The sequence below is a fragment of the Callospermophilus lateralis genome, unplaced genomic scaffold (genome assembly GCF_048772815.1).
Source record: "Callospermophilus lateralis isolate mCalLat2 unplaced genomic scaffold, mCalLat2.hap1 Scaffold_183, whole genome shotgun sequence".
Classification (NCBI taxonomy): Eukaryota; Metazoa; Chordata; class Mammalia; order Rodentia; family Sciuridae; genus Callospermophilus; species Callospermophilus lateralis.
In genome coordinates, this window is record NW_027512861.1 from 1988686 (window position 1) to 2000811 (window position 12126).

The 12126-nt window shown below is 34.8% G+C and overlaps 1 protein-coding gene across 11 annotated transcripts in view; it reads left to right on the forward strand.

Annotated features, from left to right (window-relative positions):
- The first annotated feature begins 201 nt into the window (after nt 1-201).
- LOC143390007 (3',5'-cyclic-AMP phosphodiesterase 4D-like) overlaps nt 202-12126 on the forward strand; it is a 224630-nt gene continuing 212705 nt past the window's right edge. For 8 of the 11 annotated variants that reach the window (XM_077108188.1, XM_077108190.1, XM_077108184.1 and 5 more), the window contains exon 1: nt 5647-5708. In XM_077108188.1, the coding sequence (XP_076964303.1) occupies nt 5664-5708 (45 nt within the window). In that variant the 5' untranslated portion in view covers nt 5647-5663. Of the gene's footprint in view, nt 232-1440; nt 1508-5646; nt 5709-6821; nt 7381-12126 lie in introns of those variants that run through there. The other 3 variants (XM_077108181.1, XM_077108182.1, XM_077108183.1) reach the window with 3 other exon arrangements.

Here is a 12126-nt window from a genome sequence, read left to right on the forward strand (position 1 = left end):
GGCTTTTTTGTATTTAAGATCATGTCTGCAAGAAAGGACAGTTTGACCTGCTCCATTTAAAATTGGATGCCCTCTCTTTCGTTCTCTTGCCTAATTGCCTCTGGCTAGGACTTCCAGTACTAGGTGAAAGTGGGCATCCTTGTGCTGTGCCAGATCTTAGAGAAAAAGTTTTCAACTTTCCCCATTTTGTATGAGGTTACCTTGAGTTTGTCACATATGGTCTTTATTGTGGTAGGTTCAAGCTTTTGTTGGAAGTTTTTTTTTTTTTTTGTGTGTGTGTGTGTGTGTGTGATGTTGAATTTTCTGAGATGATTTTCTGTCTCGATTGAAGTGAATCCTGCATGATTTGGGTCCTTCATTCTGTTTGGGGTATATCTCACAGGAGAGTTTATTAATTTGAGTATGTTGAGCCACTTTGCTTCCCTGTGGTAAATTCTACTTGATTATGATGAATAATCATTTTTACCATGCTGTTGTATTTGGTTTGCTCATTTTTTATGAGAATTTTTGCATCTGAGTACATCAAGAATGTCAACGTGTAGATTTCTTTTTTATTGTTGTATCCTTGTCTGGTTTTGCTGGCCTTACAGAATGAATTAGGAAAAATCTCCCCCTCTTCAAATTTTTGAAATAGTTTGGGAAGTATTAAGTAGAAAATGTTAAGCGCAAGGTAAAGGTTGGGTTGCATTGTTTTGTGGCTGGTGTCTGATTTTTTTTGTTCAGGCATCTTTTGTTGAAAGGAGTATCCTTTTATTTTTTTAAATTATAGCTCAAATTTTGTGAGTTAAAATTACTTTAAGATCCACATATCAGAGGGGTGCATGTGAAAATTATGCATGTCTAGAAGTAAATCTGTTTACATTTGTCCTTATTGCTTCAGAAGACAGGCCTTCTCTGCTTAAATCATTTCACAAAACACACCCTATAGTGAAGAAGGAGCATTTTTTTTTATATTGGAATTTCTTTTCTAATGAATGTTGCAATTGTTTCCTGTTTTTAAATAAAGCGATTTGGGTGAAAAATTTCAGATCAGATTAATTAGATAATGAACCTTCCTTTGTTTTCTAGATGATTATTCAATTTTTAAGATTCAACTTGCTGTTCCTCTTAATCTCAGTCATCCTTAGAACTCGTGAGGGAGCTTTCAATTTCTGAAATATAACTCAGGAACAGAGCTGCTTTATAAGTCAAATGTGGGTCCTTTGTCACTAGAGGGCAGTAAACACAAACAGATGTAGTGCATTTATTTGAGGTTTCTTCATGTTTTAGCATTAATCAAAGTTATATACAGTTTTTCTAATGTGCAAATAGATTGAAAATCCCGTGATTTAAAATATTGGTTATAGCTGGATGTGGTGTCACACACTAGCAACTCAAAAGGCTGAGAGCAGAGAGTCCAAAGTTCAAGGCCAGCCTCAGCAATGTAGGTGAGACCCTCAACAACTTAGACTGTCTCAAAATTAATTCTTTTAAAAAGGACTAGGGATACAGCACCATGGTAAAGCATGTATGTATGCATTTATGTATGTATGTGTATATATGTCTATATTTTGTGTTTGTCAACCTCTAAAAATAGTTCTAAGACATTTGAAGGTAGACTGTTTTTAGAGACACTGACTGCTAAAGCTATTATGTTTAATATCTCAAGTTAAACTTTGCCTCAGAATTATTCCAGGGGCATTTAAGTAATTGTATTTGCATTTGTGAAACTGAACAGTACCAGATATATGAGACCCTACTTTATATGAATTTGGTTCTTGGTTAATAATAACTACCAGAACTTGATTCTAAATTGAAAGGTATTAAATAAAAGTAGGTAAATTATAGAAGTAGATAGAATAAAATATTTCCCAATAGTGTAAGTTCTACAAAAAAATGCTATTGCCAGGACAATCCCTTTGGTTGGAGAAATCTAAGAGAATATATGTTTATCTTAATATTTCTTAAATATTTCAAGTACAATAATATAATATTTAGCTTAGAATTGATTATATTAATAGACCTTTAGTGTAGACTCTGGGATAAACATAAAACAAAGTCCGAAATGCTGTTTTTTATTAACATATATTAATTGTACATGTCAATGGAGTCTGGTATGATATTTCCATACACACATACATATATCCTGCACTGACCAAATCATCCATTTCTCACCACCACCCCATCCTCCCCTCACTAGTCCCTGGTGATCACTATTCTACTTTCAGGTCTTTTTTTAGTTTCCACACAGAAGGGAGAACATACAGTACTTGACTTTCTGTGTTTGTCTTGTGAAATACTGTTTTGGGCGGAAGCCAGACAGCCTGATTTTAAACTTTGGCACTACTACTTTCTGGCTTTGTGACCTTGAGCAAGACACTTGACTTCTCTGAACCCCAATTACCTCATGTTTTGGTTTTTCTTTCTCCCTATTAAAAACTGTGGCTTTTCTGTCTCCACCAGTGTTCTAAAGTCAATGATGCCAGCCATATGTTAATATGTCAAGGATTCAACTTCATCCATAGAATTTTAAGTATCCTGAAATACTCCAGAGAGCTTGCTGATTGCTCTGAGTGTCTATTAAGGACTGAGAAAATGAAGAAGAAGAGTGGGATGTAGTGATTCTCAAAAGAATTATTAGGAACAGGGAAGTGAATGCTGATGGAAAGTTGTTTTTTTTTTATGTTTCAACATCTATGTTTATAAGCCATTTGCATGTTCAAGAGCGGCAGATTACAACTAGAAATCTGAATTCTAGCTGTGGTGCTGCCCCTCAAACTGCATTGTCAGGAATTTCTGGTCCTCAGTTCCTTTTCTGAATGTGTTGCCACCACTCTGCATGAGAGCCCATCCTTGTCTGGTTCATAGTGCATTCCCAAATACAGCCATGTCTCACTCAGGTGGGGCTGCATATCTGGGCACAATTTCCTAACTCCATTAGCTGGTAGGATCCACCCTGTCTGGAGATGGGACCACAGAGATAGTAACCATGGCTCTTTCATTCAAGATGCTGTAGATTCAGCAGAAGAATTGAGGGTAAAAGAATTTGCTCCTGGATTCCTATAAATGATCATAGAGCTTGCATCAGCCTTTTAGATGATGAACCATCACAGACCATGGTGAGCAAAGGCAGAAAGAGGACTGGGTTTGCCTCAGCTGTCACCCATGAGGCAAGTTATCAAGTGTTTAAGAACGTCCATCTTTTGACTTTAAAATGGGCAGAGTATCTATCTTACTGAGATGTTGCAAAGATAAGAAATGAGGTATATAAAACTCTCATTGCATAATAGATGTCTAATAACTTGAGACAGTTTAAAATCCACAGAAGTCAAATCTGACAGTAAGAGTTGCACCTTCTGGATCCATCTGAATTTCTCTTCTGCATTGTCTAGAATCCTCCCCAAGTTCTTCCTACCATGGCAGTAGGAACAAGCTTCTAGTCTGTTTTGTGTAATGGGAAAAAATAAAAATGAGTTTTAATTTAGCTTGGAGCTTAAAAAAGACTTCTTATTCCCTTGAAATATGGAAATCTTCCTTGGTACTTTTTACTTAACACTTGCAGTAATCTTCTGGCAGCATATTAGGGATTTATAGTTGAATCAACTCAAATTTGACACGTATCTGAGCATTAGTGCATGTTGTTGCTGATGGCAATCTGTGGAATGGAGACACCATTGTGTTCAGCAAGAGAATGGGCAGTGGACAGTCAGAAGCAGGGGATCATTTTGGGATCATTTTTTAAGACAGGTTCTGTTGTTTTGCCATATATAATTTGTTTTATATGTTTTCAGTGACATTGCTGAGGGTAACACCTCTGATCCTTTCCTATCTCCTATAGGTGGTTAAAAATGTTGCTGATTTTTGCTTCTGTATCAGTGAACAACCTTTTTGTGTTTGTGATCATTAACTACCTCAAGAAATATAGAAAAAGAGTAAGATATATATTTTCTCTCAATGATTCTACCTTCTGATTGTGGAGGCTAAACTCAGGGCAATAGAAACAACTAGAACAGAGATTCTTAACACTGGAATATTCAGAAAATTTGGGGAACACAGTGTGGGGTGCTTCTCTGGTGAGCAGAGGGAGACTGGACATCCTGAAGTCCATAGGAAAGTCCTTTGCCATGAAGGATTGCTCTGTCCCACCCACAGGACTTCCAGCTGTTCATGTAGATGAAAGTCCCAGCAGCTGTTTATGTAAATGAAAAACACCCTTATAATAATCTGAGCCTAGAACCCAGCTCCTTTTTACATGCACACATGAAATATTTTTACATGGTTTTATCCACACTAGCTCTTCAGTAATGCAGCAACAGCATCATGTTAAGGGACGTTTGTACTTGGTTATATATGACGGCTTCCAAGAATAATCCTAACCATTTCAGGAGAAAAACACAGTCTTCCTAATATAATTTCTGTGTGTTCATTTTCATCCTGCTGTAACTTTCATGGCCATCTTACATATCAGAGAAATCACAGTGAACACTTACGTAGCTTTTACTGTTCCAAGTGCTTCGATTATATGCACTGATTTAATTCCTACAGCAACCCTATGAGGTGGAAACTACTCTCATTTTCCAGATGACTAAATTGAAGCATGAAACATTTAAATAAGTCCCTGAAGGTCATAGCTAGACAGGAATAGTAAGATCTAAACTTCTAATAATTTTTTAATATGGTTGTATACAATATTTATGTTTTGTATTATTCAATATAAATTCTTTTACTTCTCCTTATGTTACTGACATAAACCATTCTACTTAATTTTTGAAAGATTATCTACGTAGGGAGTATTTAGTCTGTGTGCCTATATTTAGCAAAGTATATTCATAGGAATTGTCATTAAGAATTTCAATTCAGGATACAAGAAATATTTGTTGTAAAAAGAAAATGTTAACTTGACGCTTGTCAAAGAATAAAATCGACTGGCGGATAGATAACAAGGAGTCAGGGCAGTGAACCTGAGCTTGCTGAGAACCACTTTGAAGTATGACTTGGATTTAAATGATAGGGGGTGATACGCATTGGGAGCTCACCACTGCGTGTGCTGCTGCCTGGAGGTCTTTGCTCTGGGTGTGCCCCTAGCCTGGATCCCCCTCCCAGGGCTCTGGGTGATTACCTTGCTCCAGATCTCTGGATGACCATCATCTCAGAGAGGCTTCCCTGATCCCCTGTGTCCTAACACTTCATTGCCTCCCTCTCCTTTCTCTTTCTCCATAGCCCTTATCATCCTGTGGTGTGTTTTGTCTTGCTATCTTAGTTGTTGCATGTAAGCTCCAGGTAGGAAAATGTGTTTTGTTTATACTGTGTCCCCCAGCATGTGGGACAGTGGTTGGCATATAGTAGGAGCCTAGTAAAAAGTATTTTTTATATGAAGGGGTGAATAAAGGATAATAAGTTATGTTTGACACATACTTGAATAACTGAAATCTGACTTTGAAGGGCTGGTTTGAGGCAGGCAGAGTGGAAGGAGGAGGGAGCTAGTAAAGATAGGGAAATGGGGGCTGCTGGTCCAAGAGACAGGTGGAATTCTAGCCTTCCAGGGACAGAACAAGCAGCTGAAAACAGTTTTGCATTTAGGGATTAGGAGCAGCAATCTGGATCCCACAGAGGAATGTAGATGGAAGGAAGTAGGTGGTAGGTTACTAGCTTTGAAGTTACAGGCTGAGGCTGGATTTGAGGAAATGAGGTCTGGCAATGAAAATCAGCATGGCCCTGGAGGGGGAAAGGTCAGAAACAAGAAAATAGTGGAAATTCAATGACAGAATTTCAGATCTGAGACACAGAGTGACATGATGCAGATGAAAGAAAACAAGGTATATTAAGAAAAGAAGTAGTAATCTGAGAGTTAAAACATGATGGTATGGGGCTGGGGTGGTAGCTTAGTTGGTAGAGCATTTGCCTTGCATGTGTGAGGCACTGGGTTCAAATAAAAACAGATAATATAATGATATTGTGTCTGTCTAAAACTAAGATAATATTTTAAAAATGTTGGTATGATAATGGAATTATTGTTATCAATATCATCTGATATCTATTTGTTTTATTATATATCATTATTTCAAGTGCTTTGCATATATTATTTTATTATTTTATTCTAATTAGTTATGTGTGAGGGTAGAATGCATTTTGATGCATCATACATAAATAGAGTATAACTTCTCATTTGTCTAGTTGTACATGATGTAGAGTTACACATTTCATTTAATCCTCCTAACTGTTCTGACTATTGATTGCTATATAATAAATCACTTCAAACTTGAAATACAATTTATTTTTACTAGTTTTCATGATTTTGTGGGCATGGCTAGACATTCTTATTTGGGGTCCTTTGTGGTTGCAGTGAGGTAGTGGATGGGGCTGGAGTCATCTGAAAGCTAAGCTGGGCTGCATGACCAGGATGGCTTCTTCATCTCTCGTCTGGTTGGTGACTGGGCAGATGTGTGTGCTTGTTTTTAGGCAGGCACAATCTCTCCATATCCCCCACACCATACTTTCCTACATATCAACCCAGGGATTCCAATAGCAAATTCAAAAAGAAAGCAAGGTGAAAGCTCAAGGCCTCTGTGACTTAGCCTCAGCAGTCATGCATCATCATGTGGGTATACAAGCCAGGACAGATTCAGCATAGTGGAGTGGTGTGACTCATTAGGAGTCTTTTGCAGATTAGCTGCTGCACTAACCAATTTAGAAGTTAGGATTAGAGTCCAGGTGCTGGGTGAATTTGGGAAATTCATTTTTTCTCTTAAAGTGTCTTGTTTATGTGGAAATGAGAGACTGGAGGGAAGGAAATTGAAGGTATTTTCTATTTTACTCTTTTAAGTATTTGGATTGATATGAAGGAAGTGGGAATAGAAAGGAACAAAAGGAAAGTAGTAGCATTTTATGAAAGATAGGACTTGGTCACAATGTTGGGTGAAGGAGAGAAGGTAATGTGGTAGAGGGGAACATGTCAGGGTTACTCGAGGATTCAGTTAGATGATTTATGTGTGACAGTGTGTGACTCACATGAGACACCTATTGGATGATAGGAGTCACGGATTTCATCTGAGACACTGGAAGCAACATGGGCGCCCTGACTGCAATGGGAGTTAGTTATGATAAGAACTACTTTAAATAGAAAAATGTTTCATAGTTTTGAAAAAGTTTGACGTGACTGGCAGGACATTTGAAAGGGAAGAGTATTATATTTTTGGAAATACAGTACTAATGTTCAACTTAGAAGTAGTCATTCAAGAGTGTAGGCCTGGGAGAGAGTCTGTGGAGATCCTGAGTTAGGGGATTAATAGAAGAAGGCAAAGAAGGGATGGTCAGAGCAGTGGAAAGAAAAGAAGTTCAGGACCCTGGGAGTTCAGGGAAAGTGTTAAGAGTGATCAAACAAGGCTGAACACTTCAATGAAGGTAAGGAGGATGAAAGACCATATTAAAAAGAAAAAGGTTTTGCCTTTTTTCTTATCTTTTGTAGAAGATTAAGAGAAATTTAGGGACTAAAACACAAGGGGTGTGTGATTCTTCTGTTTGTCATATGATATAAGTTTGTATTGTGCTTTAAAATATCAAGGTAATTAAATAAATTCATTTGCAAATAATTTTTTAGCCAAATTTCCTATTCTGATTTATGGATTCCAATTAACATGTAACACTTTATGTTTATACAGTTAATTTATGGCTCTTGCTAAATGCCTGTACTACTTAAAATGACAAAGATATTTTTTTCCATCTTTGGATATACAACTCTAGATGACATTAAAAATTGACATTGAATATTTAACTGATATTTGTCTCAAATAAAAATTGATTATCTTAGTGTAAAATTATTTAAAAAGTTTGTATGATGATGATGCTTTTGTTAATCTCAAGAAGTGAATTAATACACTGAATTTAATAAGAATGTGTTCATATTTAGCAAGCTTTTTGCCTGCTCTGTGGTAATGATAGCATGGTGTTCTACCTCCATGATGGTTGTGAAAGGTAGAAAAACTTAGTTCAGTTCTGGGTGAAGTATCACTTCAGAAAGTGAGGCTCATCCTTGATTATTGAGGCAATTGCACACATTTTTAAAGATTCATTTTTCCATTACTTTAAGGACTTGAAGTTTGAAATATTTTATCTGTTTCTTTGATTATTTTAAAGGACATTTCCCCCTTTACTTTTGAGATTTTCTTGAATTTTTAGAAAATATTTAAATATTTAAATTTATGGATGATCCAGATTTTTTAAATGTTTTTAAATATATAGATTTTCATTATGTGAATTCTGCTAAGCATTTCCTGGCTACTTTTTTTAAATACAGAAAAGTATAAAATGTAACACACAAAAAAACACCCATAACCAACCCCCCTCACTCCTCAATTTATCTCTTAGCTTTTAGCCAGTTCATATTTGAATCATTTTTTTGAAGGCTTCATGTTTATATTTTGGATATGAACAATACTTCCAAGAATCTAAATATACAGACATGGTCTTATGCATTTTGAAGATTTTATTTTTATGCAGCCAATTTAAATTAAGTAGCTTTTGATACTGATGTATTCCAAACTTGTCACAGAACAGCAAATTAAATGATTTTTTAGCAGAAAATTATAGCTAAATATAAGCATTTTCTTTCTGTTTTAGCTGTACCACCTTCTTGTATGTATACTAGGAGGATATGTAATATATATATTATATATCCAGTAGCACAGTGGCATGATTCAGGATTTCAGAGGACTATATTTTAAAATATTTTAATTATATTTTTGTTTCTTTAATTTATTTATTTATTCTAATTTTTATACATGGCAGCAGAATGAATTCCAATTCATAGCACACATATAGAGTACAATTTTTCATTTCTCTGGTTGTACACAAAGTGGAGTCACACCATTCATATCTTCATACATGTACTTAGGGTAAGGATGGTGGAATGAGATGGACATAATTTGTTTTCTTAATCTTTTTTTAAAGGTTTTTGTTTTTGGAGCTGTGTATGGACCTATTGCCTTTATTTATTTATTTTTATTTGGTGCTGAGGATTGAACCCAGTGCCTCACCCATGCTAGGCAAGCGCTCTGCCACTAAGCTACAGCCCCAGCCCTAAAAATCTTAAATATAGAACTTAAATACAATCTTGAATGTAAACCATAGAACTGTAATTCTGAAATGTAAAACACACCATTCAGATTTGCATTTTCACTTTCCTTTAAGCCTTTTAAATGCTACTAACAGATATTCTGATGCTTAATGAAAACAAAGGATTTAGAAATCTTCCTCATGTTTTTCTTCATTGCAACCATGATTCTGTTTTATTTTCTAATTACTTAATTAAAAACTAACAAGAAATTCCCAAGCAGGAAATATTTAGAGGCTACTTTAAAAATAACTAAATGCTCAATTAAATTGCAACCATTTTTTAATTGAAAATCAGTTCAGTGTTTTGTGTCTTTTAAATCTATTAATCAAGAAATATGATATTTCAAGAAGAATACATTTTATTAACTTTTAAAATCATCATTTTTTCCCCAGTCATGGTAATTTTTATGTAGTTATTTTACTAAATGTTACAGAGTTATCTCAAAATAAGAGAAATTCTACTTAGATTTTAAAATTTTTGTTGAATTCTTTAGTATATGGTTCTTTAGTACATCAGGCTATACACTCCAAAATCAATTGGTAAGATCAGCTAATAGTTGAGAAAGCAATTGTGGTGATTTTTGTGGTTATTAATTTAGTTTCCCTGGATTGAAAGTTTTGTGTAATAGCCAAATAGTAAAATGATTTTTATTCCTTTTAGGAAATATCCTTATGTTTTAACTTAATGGATTCTTTGACAGTACTCTGTAGGAAATCCCTCACAATTCTTTCCTTTGGGAAGAGAGAGGTTGCTTCAAATACTGTCAGTTATAATTATGATAAAATTAAATATTGACTTTTTTGGAGCACCTTTCAAACCTTGGTAGAGAGACAGATGTGTGATAATGGATTTCTCCAACCCAGGATTTTCTGTTTTGAACAAAAACAAAAGAATAGTCTGGGCATAATGTGTGTGATGTGAAATATCCAATGGAATAAGCAGTCTCATTTATTCAGTCTACACAATAGATTCTCTGGCATTTTTTGCTTTATTTATCTGTAATAACTGGCAATTTTGATGAATTATATATTTTAATCACCAGAAAAATTATGCATCAGTAATTTGTGTCCCAAATTTGCAGGTAACAAATATTTTTCTATTTGTGCATATGGCAATATATTCCTTCTAAGTTAGAGCTTGTGCACAAATTAGAAGATGGGTCTGTGAATACCTGGATCCTCATCTATTTTTTCCACTTGCCCCAGAAGATTTAGTGTTTAGTTACATTGACAAAGTGCAGGTGGACACCTTCTCTGTACGGACTGCTGAGGAGCTGGCAGAGGCTGAAAGTACTGCCTATTTCACACCTTTTACATAAAAGGACTTTGTGATTATAGCAACTTGCAGCTTATGACAGGGACAATGTCTAGTCAAAGAGATACTTACTTGAATGCATGCTTCAAATGTTAATAGCAGACTGTCCTTTAAGTGTGTGTGTGTGTGTGTGTGTGTGTGTGTGTGTGTGTGTGTGTGTGTTTCTATTTAATGGGTGTTTTCAAAGGTGGATTTCATCTGTAAAGCAAGATGTGTTGTCCACTCTCCAATGTGAGATTATCTATGATATAGTATGTTTTTGAACATAGTTTTCTCTATGTCTTTTTCTTAAATTCTTTTGTGGGATTGGATAAAGAGGTGGCTAGCTAGTCATACCTATAATCAAGTTCTTCAAGTGCATGTTCTTCAATCATAAAAATTAATATCAATTTAAAAATACACAAAAATAGGAACTGAGTATCAAAAAGAGGGCTAGGAAAAAGAACTCAAATAAGTTAAGTGACTATTATGTGCCAGACTAAATAAAAGACACTTTCCATTAGCTTAATTAATCAGTAACCCATAATTTACTCAAGGATACATAATTTAATAAGATGGACAGAAAAATAATTGAACAGTATTGCAAACATCTTACAAATATTCTTAGAAGGCCTTTCTAGTAGATGATACTATAAAATGCTAAGTGAAAACAAGAAGCAACCATGTTTTATGTTATATGATGCCAATTTTTAATTGAAAAATCTCACAGAGGTTAAAAAAGGGCATAGAAGAACATATAACTGATTGCGATTATTTCTAAGCAATGGATTTACATGGTTTCTTGCTTTCTTCTGTATAGTATTCTGGGTTTCCTATCACATGTGCATTTTATAATTAACAAGAAGTTACAAAAAGAAACTAGAGTAAGAAGGTAACCATTGTGTTCCTGAGTTTGAGAATAAGGTTCCTAGACCTGTGAATTGACAACTATAACTTGTATTTATCTTGACCAGTTCGTTTTTGACAGCCAGCAGTGCTAGAATGCATTACTGTGTCCAGCAGTTTATTGATTTGTTGTTGTTATGACCTTCTGCAGTACTTAGTAGGGAGAGTTCAATCCTTATGCCTAATTTAGATGATCAATAAGATTGACTTTTGGAGAGATTTAACTACATTGAGTTAGATCATCTTTGTAACAATTATGTAGAGAAGCAGTACATTTTGAATATTCTAAATAAGCTAATTCAACACTGAGAAATAATTGCATTTCAAACATTTCTAAAAGATAAATTCACTGCTCTTCTCCAGACTTAAATGAGAATTTCTAGTGAAGCTCCACCACTTAAAGGCTGCTAAAGATAAGGAATGATGTATCTGGCTTTGGTCAAGTATCTAATTGCAGTTACTTTATATATTGAAAAATATATTGTTTCTCTATGTTAAGAGAAATATTAAAAGCATATTTAAAAAGCCTATTTTGGCTGTTTTCAAAGTCAAAGGAAGACATGTTAAGAAGCGACTACTATGTCAGTACTGTCAATTCTTTATTAAGAGATGACCTAAGGGGAATGAAAATGCCAAGAGTAGTGTCTAAAGATGCTTAAGGGTATGGTACTCCAACAGTTGAGTTGCTATATGTATGGATATTAAGATTAAATGAGTTTGTGATCATATTAGAAATGACACAGTATTGTATACAGGAAACTAAATAAGTTGCAAAGTAAATAGAATATATTCACACAGAAAGAAATATAAAATAATATATATATCAATAAATATAT